A 20,492-nucleotide genomic window follows, 5' to 3' on the forward strand; every position below is an offset into this window, starting at 1 on the left:
CATCCTTCTTAATGATTTCCGCAAATAAAATTTCCTGTGCAAAAAACATAAATTAATTCTGTCGTGTATTATATTTTTGTATGTTTTAAACATCCTGAAGATTCATTTGCATTCTTTCGGTTTTGCTTTTTTCGTAAGATCCTTTTAATTTTTTTTTTCTTACATCCTCCCATTTGGATAAAATGTTTTTATGATAATGTGCATGTTTTCCAAGGACTAGAGGGAGTGTCCTTTTGTAAATGAGATACAAAAAAAATGGTTGATAGGAGCAGCAACAGCAGCGTTGTTTAATTAATCAGAATTAAAATAAGTGCAGGTGAATACGTCCTTAAAAAACACTCTTATGCTGGCAAGGGAAGCTTGAAGATGCGATGATTGGTGACGTGGAAGCGGTATCTTGTCAAGAGTCATAATATTTGCTTTAAGGCAATAACGCGCATTAATGTGAGTCCATCAAGAACGGAACCATTGCACCACACACTGAAGCCTGCATTTTTTGAATTTCAATCTTAGTCTAACTAATTAGATACTCAAAACCTCTATGTTCTACTTTAATTCCTACAAATGTGTATCTTTTTATCTGTGGAATGGAAAACAACTGAATTTGAATATACTTAAACTTACAGTGTATGCTGAGGGAAATTCTTTTTGAAACCGATGGTGGTACTCCATTTGATGCAATGCAGAGATACGAACCCATTTCACTACGTGAGATTTTTGTCAGTTTTAACACTTCGCCTCGAAATGATGCAACTGAAAAGGAAATTAAAAAAAAAAAAAAGAAATAGATAATGAGTCACTCTCATATGTGCGGGTCCATCATAGAATAGACAGGTCATTGTGGTTTTGTTTTTGGACAGAAAGTAGAAATGGAAATGTTAGGTTGTTTTATTTCTTTTATTTTAGTATCCTTTGGGAAGGAAAGTGATTTTAAATTATGTTTTATACACACCTTGGGTTTTTGTACCCATATTATCCTTTAGAACTATTTCGTTGCCATCTTCTCTACGCCATGTCACAATTGGTTCCGGATAACCTTGGGCACTGAAAAAAAGAAATATATTATTATATCATGAAAACAATGTGTGAATATTTATTATTCAGTCAAGGCTAAGAATAATTTCAGGTTTATTGTTAAATATCCTAAAGGAGATGGGGCAAAATTATATGGGACTTGGGCCATGAGCGTACATTAATGAGACTAGTCTCAAAATGAAGCTGGAGGTTAGTATATTCAATCTATGAATTTTTTTTTCAAATCGTAAGTCAGGTTCTTGAGATACAAGGCTCCAAAGTTCGTTCTGATAACCCTTATTTGTCCCTTTTATATGCAAATATCATGAGAACTACAAGAGGTATATTGATGTTTTTGATGTCAAATGAAAGGTTGTTAAGTACTAGTAAAGGTACTAACCTTTTAAACAATATAAAATACATATAACACAAAACAAAGAAACGGCGAAAAAATAAATAAAAGTAGAATATTAATTTGAAAAAATCGATTCATGTCGACATTAATGGCATTTATTTTCAAATTAAATATGCTTGTACGCATGTGTAGTTATAAAATTGTTTTAATTTTTTAGAATGCGGTTAGAACCGGTTTAGAAGCTTGTTTATTTGTGTTATGTTATGTGGGGAAAACCAATTGTTTAATACACTTTTCAAAAAAAAACTTGGGAGATCACTTATAGAAAAGGAACGGATAAGATGTTGTTATTTTAAAGAACAATTTTATTAGAACATTGGTTTATTGTATTTAATTCCATTTTCATTAATTTCAAAGAACTTATCAGTTTATTATAGTTTCAAAAAGCTCCAAGAACTACACTTCGCGTCACTTGAATAGAAACAACAATTTTTCTTTAGAAAATACCGATTGGCGCTTCGGTGAGGTAACTTAGTAGGATTTTGGTTTTGCATTTTCAAAGAGGAACTTTTAACAAACAATGTTGTAAAAACAAAAAACCCAAAACAGAAACCGTATGGCTACTAGTTGCGTTTTTTCGCATTACTTCACAAAAAACAGTGTTTTTTTTTTGCGTCACTTGAATAGAAACAAGCTCTTAAATTAGATAAAAATGATGAAAAATCATGGACAACACTAATTTTTGTAAAGCAGTCTTAAACTTTGACATTATTTGTACATTATAACCAATTATGGACTACGAGCTACCATTAGGCATCACAGAAAATGCATAAATAGCAGCTAACATTGGAAATGCACTTGCACTATGCAAAATCGCGAAAGATATTGGAAAATTTGTATGAGAATATTTTTGAAATATCGTAAACTAGTGATTGAATAAAAAAATAAGACAGGTGAGACCCAAATCAAGAGCAGAGAAAAAAATAATTTAAAAACTAGCAGCAATTTCCTTCACTTTGCCGCTAAAATCGGTCAAAAACGTGGTGTTAGTGCGATGGTAATGTGTTGGTTTGTTCCATCATGGAAGTTATAAAAGGTGCACAACATTTAAAAAGCCTCAAAATGCAAAATAACAACATTTTAACTTCTACTAAGATTACAAAAAAGTTAACTATTTTATAGTTGCATTTGAACTGAAAAGAAGTGAGGTAAAGAGTGGTTTTTTAGGAAAACATACCAACTCAGATGGACCACGTTAATATTAGTCCTATTTCATTGGTTTATGAAAGAATAACTTTTATCGCATCGCCAATAAAGGGCAATAAAATGTGTTATAGTAATACGCTTTGTTTTTATGATGTGCAATAGGAAAATTGAAGCTTCACGCTTCGAAAAAAGATGCAAACTTTTACAAAGAAATAATGGAAGAAGCTCTTGGGAAGTTTAGGAACGTGGAAAAACAACCCTCTTAGAGATTGCACAAGGAGAATTCCAGAAAAAAACAACGCAATAGAAACAAAACAGATCCATTCCGGATGAAAACGAAAGTTTATTTCACTTATTCAAAGATTCAAACCTTAAATTGTAGAAAATGTCATTTTCTTAATTTGTAAGAAGTTACCAAACACTATAGTCACTTTCTCCAATTAGGTCCACGATTGTGTACAGTACAAGTGCATTTTCAATGTTTAATTCTATTTATGCATTTTCTGTGATGCCTAATGGTAGCTCGTAGCCCATAATTGGTTATAATGTGCAAATAATGTCAAAGTTTAAGACTGCTTTACAAAAATTAGTGTTGTCCATGATTTTTCATCATTTTTATCTAATTTAAGAGCTTGTTTCTATTCAAGTGACGCAAAAAAAAAACACTGTTTTTTGTGAAGTAATGCGAAAAAACGCAACTAGTAGCCATACGGTTTCTGTTTTGGGTTTTTTGTTTTTACAACATTGTTTATTAAAAATTCCTCTTTGAAAATGCAAAACCAAAAATCTACTAAGTTACCTCACCGAAGCGCCAATCGGTATTTTCTAAAGAAAAATTGTTGTTTCTATTCAAGTGACGCGAAGTGTATATTTTAAACTAAAACAGAGATAAAAGTGGATTTATCGGGAATCTTCTTTAGTACGTATTTTGTAATCTATAGTTTATGTAAACAAAGTTTAGCCCAGAGTTCATCACAAGAAATTACAGTTTTTGTGTCTCTAACATAATTTGGACAAAAAAGGACCAGTTGTACAAACGTGGTTCAGCCTCGGATCAGTAATTTAACCCACCGATTTTGGCGGATTAGCTACGGGTCAGTTTCGGTTCATGCATGGATGTGGCTATTTTTACGTATTTTTACATATGTGGTTCAAGGTACAAGGTTGAACCAGTGCTATACCGCAACAAAAATCGATTTTTTAAAATAATATTTTAATTTTTTTATTTGTTCGCCGTTTCTTTGTTTTGTGTAATATGTATTTTATATTGTTAAAAAGGCACTAAAACCACCTTTCATTTGACATCAAAAACATCCATATACCTCTTGTAGTTCTCATGATATTTGCATATAAAAGTGTCAAATAAGGGTTTCAAGAACGAACTTTGGAGCCTTGTATCTCAAGAACCTGACTTACGATTTGAAAAAAAATTCATAGATTGAATATACTAACCTCCAGCTTCATTTTGAGACTAGTCTCATTAATGTACGCTCATGGCCCAAAAACGCCCCATCTCCTTTGTTATGTTTGTATTATTTAAGAATTGAAAAATGAAAAAAATGGGATTAAAGGTTCACAACCGTTTCTTTACAAATGAATTCTTCACTAATTTATTAGAGTCCGAAAACTGATACATTTTCAGAATAATCGAGTTATTTTTCTGTAACTTAGAAAATGCAACTTAAACGGATTGGGGGTAACATTTAAATTCTCAATGTTAGTTGTCAATTTTTTCAACATTAAATAAGGTAAGATTAGTATAAGCTACACCAATGCTTTTTCTAATAATATTTTATCAAGTTTGCTACTCAGCTCTTTTGTTTCATGGTTCGATCCAAACCCGTCTGAGTACATTCGCCATTGAAGCAATAAATATTATTAAATAAACAGGAAGGAATACATTATCTTTTATTCATCGTTTTTATAGCGATAAGTTGATATAAAAATTAGACACTACATTACGATGATAGAGAATAGAGAATGTCCAAAAAGTTGGTCCAGTAAGTCCGTCTGTGTGTCTGTTTATAAAATCGAATTTTCGACAACGAGACATTGAACTTTTTTGAAATTTTTGTTATAGGTGTTGACGAATACATAATTATTGATAAAAAATTGCATACCAACTAAATTTTAAAACTTTTTTTGTCAACGAATTATTGAACTTGCAAAATTATTTTTTTAAAAAAAGGCTCTAAAGATTTTGATTTTTTTTTCTAAAAATGCGTTTTTATTTATTTAAAGAATATTTTTTTTTATTTCATGATTTTTTATTTTTTTTTTGTTTAAAAAAGTGCGACCCAGTCGTTCATTTATTTAATGATCTGTTGGGAAGGTACTGTAGATGTTAAAATAAAGCAAAGTTTTAGTTCTTTTCAAGTATTTTAAGTATTTTGTGTTTGGTTTTTTTTTTTTTAAAGTTTATTTAAAAACATTTTTTTTTTAAATTATTTTAAATAATTTCGTTGCTCTTCAGGTAAAAATAAAATGTATGTTAAAGTTTTTCAGAGTAAAACACTAGCCCAAAAAAAAAAATAAAGGAAAAAAAGTCTACATAGTTAAATTTTGAAAAAAAAATTTTGATTTTGATAAAAAAGTGATTCATTTGAGAAAAGAGAGTCATTTACAGCTGCAAAAATGTGATGTTTTATTTTATCTCAAAAGTTCAAACCCTCAGAACAAAAAAAACTATTTCGCAAATAAGTCTGTAACTTTGCAGGTTTATTTCAGGGTAATAATTTTAAGCTTCAATAATTTTAATCTTATCACATATAGTAGCTGTACATTTTCTAAAAAAATATTAAAAGCCCTATTTTTATAGCTTTCCTAATTGATCTCAAATGTAAAAAAAAAAACATTTTTTTCAACAAAGTAAACTAATTTTTTTTTCTTTTCTTTGTAGAAAATTGAGCGCAGTTTTTAAATGTATCCTTGATTTTTTTGTAAAATGATACTTTAATTGAGGTATTGATAGTAAAAATCAAGAGTGTGGTTTTTAGTTTGATGACTTATATTGCAATCTAAAAAAAAAATTTTAAAGTTTGAAAAAAAATTCCTTTTATAAAAAAATAATCATTTTATCAGAAAAAATTTCCCCACTTTCTTACGAAAAAATTAAAACAAAAAAATTGGTAAATTTAGTTTTTTTGAACAATTCCAATGATTGAGCTATTTTACCATTTGAAATAAAATATTTGGCTTTCACATGATTTTAGTTTTGTCATGATAAGATCATTTTTTCATTTACAGCCTATCAAAAATCACTAATTCCTAGTGTTGTTTGATTTTATAAAGAATATCTTAGAAAATGTTAAATAAATATTATTTGTTTTTATAATCGCTTAAACACCATTTAAAATGATGTTGACCACAAAATGAAGTAAACTATTTGAGTCGTTTGTTTGAAGATAACTTTTACATTTATAAAAACTATCTAACATTTTTCAAAAAAAAAAAAGAAATTGGTGTGCTTATTTGAATAGAATATTATTTAACACTTAAAAACCAAGTTTCAAAACATTTATTAAGCTGTTTTCTAAAAATTGATTTTTCAAACAAAAATTTTGATTAAAAAAAAAAAGCGAATATGCGAAACAAATATTCAGCTAAAGATGTTAACATTTCAAGTCTGCCTTTTTTTAAATTACATATGTGCAATTGAATATACAATACACATTAATAGCTTTAATTTTGTGAGAGCTGTTGTATATACATACGTTTTTTACTTGCTCTATAGGGCAAGTATTGGTTTCGTGTAGAAAAAAAAAAATCGAGGTTTTAATCAAAACCAACATTACGATGATGGAGAAGATCAAAAAAGTGGTTTTCGTCATGCCGTCCGTCGGTCTGTGCGTGTGTGCGTCTGTGCGTCTGTGCGTCTGTGCGTCTGTGCGTCTGTGCGTCCATCTGTACATCGAGCTAGGGCCTAAACGGATGGATGGATTTGCTTGAAACTTGGTACAGATGATTTTTACGTAATTCCCTAGGTCCTTTTTTTTATTTTTTTAATATCTCCAATTTAACGCATATCTCCCATATAACGTTTTCGAGGTATTTCAAATTTCTCGAAAACGGCTCTAACGATTTCGTTTAAATTTGGTGTGCGCAGTACTCTTGTTGATTCTAACAAAACTGCGTTTTTAGTTTTTCTCAAAAAATGCCGAGAGCGGAAATATGGCGTTGCCGTTTTTCAAAAATTGACATGTTTTTTTAGTTATATATTTCATCAAAGCATAAGTCAATTTTTTTCAAAATTTACAGACATCATAGGTATTGAAGTGTAAAATGTAAAAAAAAAATTTAAAAAAAAAGTTTTTCAAAAAATATTTTAAAAATTGAATTTTTTTAACTTTCGATTTTTTTTTTGTTTTTATTTTTTTTTTTTTCTCCACAAAATCTTAAATTTCCAATAGATATTTAAGATAAAGATGCTTTGAACTACAAGAGCAAGTACGTGCGACCCAGTCGTGCATTTTATTTTTTTAAAGAACATATTTTTTAATTTGCGCTTTAAGCAATGTTTTGTGAAAGCAATTCGATACACCAAAATTAGACTCTAAAACACAAATTTTCCAATGTTCTTATGAGTTATGACTTTCATTCAAGTGCCTTAAAATAAATACAATCACCCGTCATTAACCAACAAATTTAATTGTTTTCAAATAAATTCATTCAGAACATTAAACAGAATATAATAGACACTTTTTATGTCTCGAAATATTCACATTCTATGAATTTCAACAAAACAAAAAACAAAAGCACTTTAATTTCAACCAAAAACAGTTATCAATTAATTTAAGGGCAAAGATATTAAACCACAAGCAAAGAGCAGTTGAGTTCATTAAATTGACGCCAAATTTAATGACATTTCTATCCTTAACCTTAACACAGTAAAATAAAAATTAACTCTCTTTCTCTCTGTGGGGCCGTCCTGGACCACAATTAAGTGGCGCATATCTCGCCTTAAAATATCTTCTGAGATATTTTTAACGCCAGATCAAATTACTTAACAATTACATCCTTTGCTTTTGGATCTATTTAAAGGATTTAACGACAAAAGCAACACTTTTTTACTTCCTTTTCTCTTTTCTTTTCATTCTTCTTTGCTTCTTCGGTCTGATTTATGTGACTGACCATAACCCCTCGTTTACAATAAATTCACAGCATCCTAAAAGCGATACGCACCATTTTTACTACTATGATACTTAACCCTTGGCAGGATATAAAAAAAAAATAAAGAAGACTATACAGAAACGAGTGTATTGTGTATCCGTTTCGCAAGGAAGCATAATTTTATTATTGTGGATTTAATAGCAATTCGCGCCGGATTAGTGTTTTGATGTCTGTTTTTGTTATGCTTTTTTATTGCTAAACTGTTTTGTTATGACTATGTGAGCTGTCTTTTGTTAAGAAAGACGTAAGCACTTAAGAAATTGGCTGTGTTAGAAACAAAAAAAAACTATATGGATTTAATTCAATAGAGTAGCAATGCATTTATGGCATAGTGGATAGAAAAAAACTACTTTATAGATAAATTTATAAAAAAGACAGCTAATTTTTAATTTAATTTTTCAAAACATTATTTAAAAAGATGTTTTTTATAATATTAAAAATAAGAATTTCACAAAGAAATGGGAAAAAAAGTATTTTTTTAATCACGTTTTTTTTAGGAGATAGTTATATAGCCTTTTGAAGAACAAATATATAGCGCCCTTTTTATTAAATTATGGTAAGCGCGAAATTAAATAATGAATTATGAACAACATTAAATTGTTTTTTCTGTTTTCTTTAAACAACTCCATTTTTGCCAAGTTTTAACTAGTTTAAAAAAAAATTTTTCAATCAAAAACAAATCAAAGTCTTACAACTTTTTTGTTTTTTTGACGTGAAAACGTCTTATAAATCGATGAACCATGGCAGCCACCACAAAAAAGTGACACCATTTTCTAGCTTTACACTTGAAATTTTTCGCGGTGCCGCAAAAATTTCATTTCAAAATTAAAAATAAACTATATTAGAGATACAAAAATCTTCTATAGCTTATTTGAAAGATAATAACCTAAAGCTTATCCAAATGAAGGATTTTTTAAAATTCCGTCATTTAATAGGGTAAACAGGGGTAAAACGGAAAGATGAAATTTAAGCTTAAATCTAAACGCGAAATTGTAGAAAATTGATTTTTTTTTTAGATAGATGAGACTTGCAGAGTAACTGCATTTAAGAAAAAATCTTAAAAAATTTTGGAACAAAGCTATAACGTTTTTTTTAAACGTTGTACACGTGTTGGGGCTATGACAAAATGATGATTTTGGGTAGGGGAAATTTTTTTTTGACAATTCTAAAGGTGCCAGATGAAAGATGAGGGAAAAAAAATTAGGTGTCTGGTACGAATTTTTTTTCCAACACTCTGCGTTTCGAAATATGAATTTTTGAAAAACACCTTGTTTTTTAGGGGTATTTTTGGGTAGTTTTTGATTTTTAGCTTTTTGTGGAGCGTTCAAAAAATCTCAAACTTGTAGAACATGTAGGTTTTGGTCTTATGCATACATGTGCAAAAAATTGGAATCATTTAGTGAGTTTTGACTGAAAAACGGAAGAAACAAGTTTTTAAAACACACGTTTTTTGACCGTTTTTAACCGATTTTCATCGTTTTTTATTTTTATCTTTTTTCTTTAATAGATACAGGAACAAAGTATATTGAGTAATGATAGACCACGACTAAATGTGTGCGAAGTTTCAATCATTTTCGTAAACACAATTTTAGAATTCAACAGGTTATAACTTTTGACCAAGAGCAGTTATAAATTTTATTAAATTTTATTTTATGAGCATCCTGATAAAATTACCTTTCATTTGGTATATCACACATAACGGTAGACTAACTACAAGCTACACAATGTTAAATCAAGAAACTTGCGAAAAACCTCAAAACACCAGTGGAAATCTGTTGCCCACCGAACAGCCACCAGTGTGGGAAGTACCGTAATCTCAGTCTGGAAATTCGACATGGTTGACTTTAAAAAATTCTTACTTCTCTTGTAGGCATCTTTGAAATGAGATTGATACGATATATGAATGGTGAAATAATAAGCTTTCACATGGTATAAAATTGTTTATAGGTTGTCAAACAAAAAAATTGATTCCATAGTGTGAGAACATAAAAATAAATGTTTTTTTGCTTTTTTTTTAATGAAATTTGATCGAGTTCAAACTCTTTTTGTAGATGTCTTATAGACCTGATCGATAGATATATTTTGAGCTAAGACAATAAGCTTTCAGATGGTATAAAATTTTGTATAGGTTGTTAGGGAAAAAAAAATGGAATTAATGACGTGAGAAGATGTTTTTTTTGCTTTTTTTGATGAAAATGATTATTTTCAATAAATTATTTTTATACTTTTTGCCAGGGGCGTACACACCATTGGGGCAAGCGGGGCGATGCCCCGGGGCCCCCGACACACCAGGGCCCCGTCTAGAGACAATGATGCAGAGAAGGCAACATATTAAAAAAGTAACAAGCAAAAAGATAACATAGGTATTATTTGACATGAATTAGTTCGGACACAAGAGAGACAAATTATATTCTTCAGTGTAATGCATAATGAATTGGTAGCTAGCCTCATACTATTTCATCTAAAAAAAAAATAGTACCTTCCTCAGGGGCCCCAAAAAAATAAATCGATTTTTTGAAAGAAAAATATGGCCCCAAAAATTGATACTTGAAAAATCTTAGCGACCAATAAATGGTAAATCAGGGGCCCCAAAAACGAAGTAGGGCGTATACGTTCTTTTTTATTTGTTCTTATTTTCTATATTAAAGGGGCCCCAAGTATCAAAGAATCCCCAAAATTTAGTCTTGCCCCGGGGCCCCGGCAACTGAACGTACGCCTCTGCTTTTTGCGCATTGCACAAATTTAAAAATGGTTTTATTCTTAAGAAGAAATACTCGGTTTTTAAATTGCATAATTTTTTTTTTTGTAAACTTTTAAAATAAAAATATTAATATAATGAGAAAATAAAAAAGGTATTTGTTTTTTTTAGCTTTTTCTTGTAAATTATGATTGTTTAAAATAAGTAAACGCTTTAATTGACTCATTTTAAACAAAAGCACACAACCTGTTTTCTGACGACGTTATCACGTAAAATCATCGTCCGTAAACCGGCTTTACCGACAACCTCTTTTTTTCTATTTATCTAACGGTTTTTTTTTTGTAAATTTGTGTCAAACAATTAATCATTTTGAGTGTTTTTTCTCAATTTTTACTTGCGATATAGGTACTATGTAAATCATTTTTCCATGATATTACGATGGTAGAGAATGCCAAAAAAAGTGGGTCCCGGAAGTCTGTGTGTCTGTCAGTCTGTCTGTCTATCTGTATAAAAAGCTACAGCCTAAACGGATGGACCGATTGACTTAAAACTTGGTATTTTTGACTTAAAACTTGGACAGTGTGTGTGCACAGTCATTGAAATCCTTGTGATCCATTTTTGCGACTGAATAATCGCGCGACTAAAATCGCAAGTGTGCGCCTAGCCTTAATGAAATTTTTTTTTGAAAATCATTATTAACGGTACCTGCCATTTAACTTTTTTTTTTTTTTTAAATCCGATATTTTCCGAAACGGCTTATTCAACGAAACTTTTTGTGAAGAAGCACTTATATAACTCAAATATAAGCCTAAAATAAAATTTCGAAAAAAAATAATTTTTGGATTTAAAAAAAAATTTGAATTTTTTTTTTTGAAAAATCAAATTTTTAAAAACGGAAGGGACATTGTATTTTTTGGAAATTTTTATTTTAGATGTTGATTAGTAATTTCTACAAAATGGCATACCAATTTAATATTTTTTAAAACTTTTTTCCAAAAAATTACTTATAAAAAAAAATAGTTTTTTAATCTTATATATAAAATAGAGTTCGTTAAGTGTGTGTGGCCGATAAACTCGCGTTTGGCTGGTCCGATTTTGGTAAAAAAAAATTTTGTTTGAAAGGTATTATTATGTAGATGGTTTGTGTAAAAAAAAATAATACCTTTTCTCCCATCTTTACATAGCTGTCAATTTGTACGAGTAAAGAAACACTCTCGCTTTTTAAAAATTTTAACTAACAGCCTTATTACGGTTGTCAAAGATCAATTAATTGACAATTGAAACAATTTGTCAATCAATTGATAAATTGGTATTATAAACGCGAGTTGACAAATTTTTGATCCATTGTGAACAAAGATCAAAAATCTATTTTGAATGGTGCACATCGACTTTTGACGTTTAAATTATGAATTTTATAAAATATTGAAATCATTTTCGTTTTTCCATCACACGTGCGTCTTTGCTATTTTATTTAGCTTCTTATATTTAAAATGTAAGTATTTTGTACAAAATAATGGATGATATTTATTTTAAGTGTTTTCTCAACGTAGGAGTAAGATTGTAAGTAACAAAAATCAGCTCGCTATAATGGTGGAGTTGATGGAAGCGAACCCAGACTTCGCTAAGGGAATCTGGGCAAAGCCGCTTATAACCAAAAAGTGGTCGGAGATTTCGGTGGAGTTAAACAGTTTAGGACCACCAGAAAGGGACTCTATAAAATGGCAGAGGGTAATTATTATGTTTCCATACAAATTAGTTTATATATATTGAAGTTTGGTTTTGTGTACGTTCGCTAACCGGCCACACCGGCTGACTTATTTTCTTAATTTTTTTTTTTAATCAAAGAGGCATAAGAGGAGAAGGTTTAAGGCAAACAAAATTTTAGATTTTATAGGGTAAATAGGGGTAACACTACATTGAAAAAAGAGGCTATTTTATAAACGGTAAGTCGTAAAGAGTTGACTTTTTTTATATGATAGATAAATTTATTCAATAGTTAAAAAAGGTATTGAAAAAATTCAAAAAAATTTCAAAACCAAGTTGTGAAGGTTTTTTTGCATTCATAGACCTTCGACAAAAGACTAATAATTAGAGGTACGCAAAGTTTTGCACAGAAATTTGAGTTACACCATGAGAAAGATATTAAAAAAATATTAGGGGTCTGTATTTTGAAATAAAAATTTTTGAAAAACAACCTAATTTTTAGGGACATTTTTGAGTAGTCTTTTATTTTTTTTTGAATTTTTAAAAGTCTGCAAAAAATCTCAAACTTATAGGAAATATAGGTTTTAATCATGCGCATGCAAGAGTATTTTGCATAGGCCATAATATATCAATCAAAACTGCATACTTGTTTTGGACGGCAATTTGATTTCATATTTTGTTTAATTTTGAAAAAAAAAAAAACGATTTTTATGTTGTTTTTTTTTGCACCTCCCCCAAATTTCTATATAAAAAGTCTTAACAATTTAAGCAACTTGAACTCTAAGAGCAAGTTCGTGCGACCCAGTCGTGCATTTTATTTTACTTTATCTGATATGCTTTTATTTTGTTTTTCTATTTATAAAGATCCATTTTCAAATATACTTAGCATCTTTACTATAAAAAAAAAACCTAGGTAAATAGTGTTAAGTAAAAGAAAAAAAAATGGAAAAAAAACATATCAAAAGAGCCTATAATATACCATAATAAATATATTTCATTGTTTTGATCTTTTGGCTGACTACACAAAGTATTAGTAGCTTCATAAAAATAAAAAAATTACGAATCTTATCCATTTATTTAAACTAAGTTATTTATTTATTTAGTAAAAATAAAAAAATTGAAATTACATAAATGTGTTTTATATAAATTAAAGACAAGTCCTTAAACGCTGTTAATTTTAAAATTTAAAATCTTGGGTTATAACGGGTCCTTATTTTGAACACGGTTGATTTTTAATATGTATACTGAACGGACTCAAAAATTTGCAAATAAATAAAATAAATATTTTCAAAGTTTCAAAACTCCTTTTCATTATAATTTACCCGTGCCGAATTAATTTTAGATTATACCCTTCTAAGACGCAAAAATTTTCAAATTAAATTAAAAATTGACAATAATGAAAACTATCCTCTATTTACGTTTTTTTTTTTCTTTACAAATTTTAAATGGACTTATTCCATTATTATTCTGAATCCCATTATTTTTCTAAATCCAATCCGAAGGAGGTATTGAATTTTGTCAATAGTCTTAAATTTGCAATGCTAGTGATTCCAAACTTTCAAATTCTTCCGTAAATGTCATAAAGTTTATTTTTGTATACATACCGACAGGTCAATTTAACGGAACTACCTTCCGGAACAATAACATCTGATGAGGTATCTTCTGCAACAAAATCTGGTGGAATGACCACGTCCAAGTATCCAATCTGCAAAAAGAAAAGCAAAAAAAAAAATAATGACAAAAAATGTACATGATTTTCTGTCTAAGATAAAAATTAAAGAAAAATTACTCATACGCCATACAACTCAATACTCACAGTCACACACGTAGTATCACAAAATTTATGCATGAAGGCACAAAGAATATGTGAAAAATGCACACAGAGTATACAAGAAAAAAAAAAGTGAAAAACCAAAAAAAAAAAAAAAAAAAGACTTAAAACGAACATAGGCTACAGGATAGACACCATCAAAACCACAAGGAAACCTTCATACAGATTGAACGGGTAAAGTCCTTATACCCATTACCCATTTGCCCACTATGTAGTATCTACGTTTTGCTCGTCCAGCTTAGCAAAACTCTATCGCAACTCTCTTAGCAAGTACGAGTATATTGGTGGTACAAACATGAAATGAAAGTGCTTTATAGGGCCAGTAAAGTGTATTTCATGCTTCCTTAACTTTTATTTCACTGAAGGTACGTCAGCAGGATAATGGAATGGAAGTGACCATGAAGTAGGAACAAAAAAAAAAAAAAAAAAAAAAAGATGAAGCTTAACTTTCTAGTGGTCCAGGATTTTTAATGCTTTGTGTGGTAAGCTGGTACCTATACAATATGCGTTTGTGTCCCGCTCGTTTAACGAGAACAGCTGATGTTTATTAAACAGGTAAATGAAGAAAAGACGATATGGACGGAACAATGAAGAAACGTATTATGAAGTTTATGCTTCACAAATTGATATTACACCACACAAACACACACCTTTTGATTTTATTGGAAGTGAAACTATATTTTTTAATGTATAAGTGAGTCATATATGTGGCACTGGTTGAAGTAATTTTTTAAAGTGCTAAAATGTCACATGGAAGAACACTTAATTATAAAAGTGGCAGATTGATGGACTTGTTGATGGTTTGTAAGATAGTTTCTATGTTTTTTAAAGTTAGAATGTTTTATAATACTTTGTTTAAAGCTGGATTTTCTGGCATTTTTTTAATAATTTAATTAGCAGTTCAGTATATCAATCGGCAGATATAAATCCCATTTAAAGGGTATGACAAAGTTTTATTTATTTTATTCAACACATTTTACTATTCAAACTTCTAACTTAAATGAAACTTTTTTCAAAAGTCTATTGTGAGACTATGTTGACTTTATTGTCTAAATGTGATAAATTGTATCGAATCGTCACAAACTCTGCTGGATTGTAATTTTTGTCGTTTATACGGTTTTTTCTTATCACGTTTTTGTGTCAGAATAAGTAAGTGCGCCCTAAACTACATCTTGTATTGCGTGAAATCCGCTACACAGAAAAAAACTATTATATTTCAAATGCTTCTAGCATTTCTCACATATTCTTAACGTTATGCTTTTTGGCAGCAAAAATAATTAGCACTGCCATTTCTTAACGAAAATTCATGAACACTAAACGAATTAGTATGAAGATTACGAAAAAGCTGCCAAGTTTTTTCTATTCAAGATGGCGATGGTGGCTCCAAAAGTTTATAAAGATTTTTAATTTTTTAGAACATTCTATAAATTACAAATTTATCTCAATTGATGCCAAATAAGTGTTCGATTTGGGTTACGGTATAGCTGTGAATGCAATTAAAAAAAAAAAACAAAAAATTTGAAAATAATGTTAAAAAAGTACCAATTAGTAAAACATACTTTTAGACCATTTTTATTAGGTATATCTTAATTTTTTTTTTTTTTTTTAAATTTGCAACTTTCTCATTTATTTTCTTAAAAACATCAACTTTTTTGTATTTTCGCAGTTGTTGCTGGCAACGTTTAAAAATTGCAAACGTTAAAAAACATACTAAAAAAAATTCTTCAATAAAACTGAATTTTTTTTCTTATAAATTTCATATTCTAAAATTGAATCTGAAGTGAAAAAATGTGACACATTTTTGTGTAATAAGATGAGGTTCTATCTTCATGGAACGTAAAAAATTAAATAGGTATTTAGTTTTATTTTTTTACAAAAAAAAAAATTATGTTTTTCTACAAAAAACAATCAACATGTTTTTTTTATAAGCTTTTATTCTAAAAATATCATTATTATTCGTAAAAAGTCTAACTGAATAACGGCATACGTTCCTTAACGTATATGAACGCTTTATGTCTTTATCTTTTTCTACTGATTAAATAGAGACCAGTTTTTTTTGTTTATTGCTCGTAAATGGCATCGATTGTCGTAGACCAAAAAATAAAATAAAAAATACACTCATTTAAGACACAAAAGTATTCCCTGCGAGATGTTTCATGTACCCTTTTTTGGTATCAACCATCAGTTTATAGTTTTTATAGAAAAACACAAAATTGCCGTTTTTTTTTCCCAAAATTGACCCACTATTTATAGTTAAATAAACAAATGTCTTAACTTTGTTTATGTTAATGTTAAAATGTTATAACCTTTTTGTTACATTTTCCATAGAAATTTAAAGAAAAAGTGCAACAAGCAGTAAATAACTGCTAATTCAAAAACATAAATATTGTTGAAAGTTGTTAGCAAAACAAAATTAAACAACAAAAATTAAAGACAGTGAAAAAAAAATAAACTTAAAAGAACAAAATATTAAAAAAAAAAAAACTAGTATTTAATAAACATCAAACTTTCATGAGATTGGCCATCAGCCATTTCAGGCTGACACTCTGTATGTTATACGTGTGAAAATGTTTGTGTCCGATATTATTTGATTTTTTAATTTAATTCTAAGAGGATTTCCATCTAAATTTTGATTATAAACTTGGGACACTGTGGCGTATACGTAATATTTTTTTAATAGAAAAACTTAAAAACAGTACAAAATAACTAGTCATTCAAAATTTTACAAATGACAGATCTTGACTTGAATTTTTTAATTGTTAATTCATTAATTTTTTAACCCAAAGTTCCGTACTGATACTATTTTCTCTTCTTGTAGTTATTTTGTGTGTTTTAGTAGTAAGTTTACAAACCATTAGTTTCATTTATAAAATCATAAACTAAAATACAAGAAGGACTCGAATGTGGTTTGATTTTTTTGAAGTGAAAACTTCTTTAGTATCGTAGTGATTTGAAACAAGATGAAACGAAAAAGCGACACGAGAAATCAATTGATCATAACTTTTTTATTTTAATAGATAGATGAATGAAATTTATACAGTAGATAAGTAATTAAATAAATTATAATTATGCAAAATTTCAATTAATTTCATCTCTAAAATTCTGAGATAACGGTGAAAAGAAGTTCTTTTTCTAAACACGGTATATCTTTTGATCAAGAGCACATAACAAATTTATTTAACTTTAATACGCATGCTGATAATATTACCTTTCATTTAATATATCACACATAAGGGAAGTGCTCTACAAGTTATATAATCTTTAATTGAAAAACTTGAAAAATACCTCAAAACACCTGTGAAGATTTGTTGCCGATGACCAGCCAGCAGTAGCGGAAGTACCGTAATCTCAGTTTGAAATTTCGACATGGTTGGCTTTAAAAAAATTCTTACTTTTTTTGTAGGCATGGTAGAAATATGATTGAAGCGTCATATAAAAGGTGAAATAATAAATGATATAAAATTTGTTATAGGTTGTCTTTTAAAAAATGGATTTAATAGCTTTAGAAGAGAAAAGAGATTGATTGTTTTGCTTTTTTTATGAAAACTAATTGGGTTAAAAAAATTTCTAGCTCTTTTTGTAGATGTTGTATAGACATGGTCGATATAAATATTTTGAGCTCCAACAATAAGCTTTCAGATGGTATAAAATTTATTGTAGGTTGTCATATAAAAAAAGTGATGGAATAAAAAAAAATATATTTTTTCGATTTTTTTAAAATGATTTTTAAGGTTTCACTTCAAACACGTGTGAATTTCACACATGATTTTTTTTTTTTTTTTAAATACATAATTCTGGAAAAAAAAATGTATAAGAGTGATGTGGAAAGCATATGCATGAAAAGAAATAAGTAGGTAGAGGTACATAGATAATAATTGTTTTTATTTTTTTTTTTTGAAATTCTGCCAATTTTTTTTTTTTTACTTGCTCTATAGGGCAAGTATTGGTTTCGTGTCGAAAAAAAAAATTGAGGTTTTAATCAAAACCAACATTACGAGGATGGAGAATTCCGAAAAAGTGGGTCCCGCAATTCCGTCCGTGCGTCCATCTGTACACATTTCCACCGCCTAAACGGGTGGATGGATTTTCTTCAAATTTGGTACAGATGATTTTTATGGAATGCTGAAAGTTGGTTTTTTTTTGTTTTTTTTTTTATATCTCGTTTATAACGTATACCTCCCATACAAAAAAATACGATATTACGAATTTCTCGAAAACGGCTCTAACGATTTTGATTAAACTTTGTATACGTAATATTTAAAGCAGTGGCAATAAAACTGCATTTTTATTTTTTGTCAAAAAAGTTAAATAACAAAAAAAAAAATTTTCATTTAACAAAATTTTGCCCTAAATGTCGGCTCTTCCCCAATATCAATTTTTTTTTTTTAATTTAGATCCAGCTTTTAAAATCTACAAGTAGACTTACATAAAAGTGCTTTGAACTACAAGAGCAAGTACGTGCGACCCCAGTCGTGCATTTTATTTTAATTGAAATCGATTGGTTTTATTATTTTTTTGATTAATTCGAACTAACAATTTTTAACCTAAATTTTTTAAACCAACGCTTTTTAACCTACATTTGCTAAACTTCCAACATAAAAGGTGATTGAACCATTTTCTTTGGGCCATAAAAGATTATTCTGTTACCAATCTTTAAAATAAATGCGATTTACTCAGAAGCTTATATGCCTACCCTTTAAAACTTTTTTAAGAAATTATGTTTTCTGTAACTTACCTAAAAGCAGACAAAAAAAAACTTTCTAGCTAATCGAGAAAGTAAAACACAAAAGTTGAATTGTCGAAAAAACGCATTTAGTTATTCATATTCTCCAGTCGTCACTTAACTGACATATGAAACACCAAACTACACAAAAGTACAAGAGTAATTGTTTCCTTCTTGTGCGGACTTTCAGACAAAAGTCCTGTCAAATGGACGAACACATTTTCAAACTTCCATTTACCGACATACATTGTACATTTTTACACCATTCTCACTCACTGAGATAAATCCAAAAACATGAACATGAATATATTTTGAGTCTGACTGACTTATGAGTATGACAAGACCTCAAGAAGACCACTCTTTTCATTGTCTGGTCATTCATTTTCTGTTGGACTCTGTTGCACACAGACTACAGACTACCAACAACACTTACCTGACTCTTCATCGGGTCTGTATTCAGTTGACACATGTAGCCGCCACGATCTTCCTCGGAGACGGCTTTAATGTGCAAATTCCAGGTATTCTGGTCCAAGTGAGTTACACCAACGCGTGGATTATGAGTTATGACGTGCTCGTGTATCGCCTGAATGGCTTTTGTGTCCGCCTTCAACCAGCCAACCTGAAGGAATAAAAAAAGGGATAAAACAGATACAAATTGTTACAGAAAAAAAACAGAAGGGAATTCTCTCAAGTGATTTTAAGGATTAAGTTAACAGAAGCAAGAGTGAGAGTTAAGGTCCTTAAATAATTTCAAAATCTCTTGTTTCTGTCTACTTATCCACTGTCACCTTCTCACTTCCACTTTCTTCCAGAAAAGTATCAACAAAAAATTGAAAGTTTTGCATTTTGTTTCGACAAAAGAAAAAAAAGGAAAAACACAAAAAATAAACACGAAAATGTCCTTACCCGATATCCACCCAAATGTCGGACATTGCACGTAAATGTCGCATCCCTTCCAACTGCAACAGATACATTTGTTATCGCTTCCACGAATTCCGGCTGAAATGCAGATAAATCTATGGAAAGAGCAAAAAGCAGAGAAAACACAGCAAAGTAAGAACGAAATTTTTGAAATGAAATTATTATTATTGTTGTTTGTGTCGTTGGAGTGGGTAAAGGAGACTAGGAAGGAAACAAAAATTCAGAAAATACTGCACATTTTGAGTTGTTAAGATTTTTCATATTTTTTTTTTTAAGTCGGAAGGATTGAAATGATGACAGACAGAATGACATCAACCACTATATTCTATATAGTTTCCGTTTATAAACTTGTGATTAAAAACAAACAGATTTCTGTTTCGTGCTCTGATATATTTAGAGATGTTATAATAACTGGAGATTATCAACTTTAATATTTTCGAGCTGAGACAGTTCATGCTGTTATTAACCTTTAAATGTGCTTTTTTTTGTTATTGTTAGAAAGATTTTGGGTATTTAAAGTCTTAGTTAAATTTGTTTGAAAATAATTTGACCTGAATAGATTAATAGCAACTTTAAATTATTAAAATTTCAAGTGAAAATCATTATTAATTGTACCTCCTCACGGTGGTCTTGAAAACGCGGCAGGTTTTATAAAAATGGACCCCAAAAGTAATGATGCAGATTTGTTCGAAATGATATCAGGATTCCAAATTTGTAAATTTCAAAATCGTACCTGATCCCTTTTTTGAGTTACAGGCATTATACATATATATACATTTGACTTAGAATGGGAAAAAAAAATTCAACAAAAAACAAAAGCACATTATAATGTCCTATACCTTTTTGGAAAGCTAAATTATACTCCTTGATT

The 20,492-nt window shown here is 29.4% G+C and overlaps 1 protein-coding gene across 1 annotated transcript in view; it reads right to left on the reverse strand.

The window, feature by feature from the left end:
- LOC129909902 (lachesin) overlaps window positions 1-20,492 on the reverse strand; it is a 73,124-nt gene that overhangs the window by 23,395 nt on the left and 29,237 nt on the right. Inside the window, exons 2-6 of the mRNA XM_055987055.1 lie at window positions 19,607-19,716; window positions 19,134-19,319; window positions 13,751-13,851; window positions 953-1,044; window positions 625-753 (exon numbers count right to left, since the gene is read on the reverse strand). Of these exons, the coding sequence (XP_055843030.1) occupies window positions 625-753; window positions 953-1,044; window positions 13,751-13,851; window positions 19,134-19,319; window positions 19,607-19,716 (618 nt within the window). The remainder of the gene's footprint in view (window positions 1-624; window positions 754-952; window positions 1,045-13,750; window positions 13,852-19,133; window positions 19,320-19,606; window positions 19,717-20,492) is intronic.

This window comes from Episyrphus balteatus, chromosome 2, assembly GCF_945859705.1.
Source record: "Episyrphus balteatus chromosome 2, idEpiBalt1.1, whole genome shotgun sequence".
Classification (NCBI taxonomy): Eukaryota; Metazoa; Arthropoda; class Insecta; order Diptera; family Syrphidae; genus Episyrphus; species Episyrphus balteatus.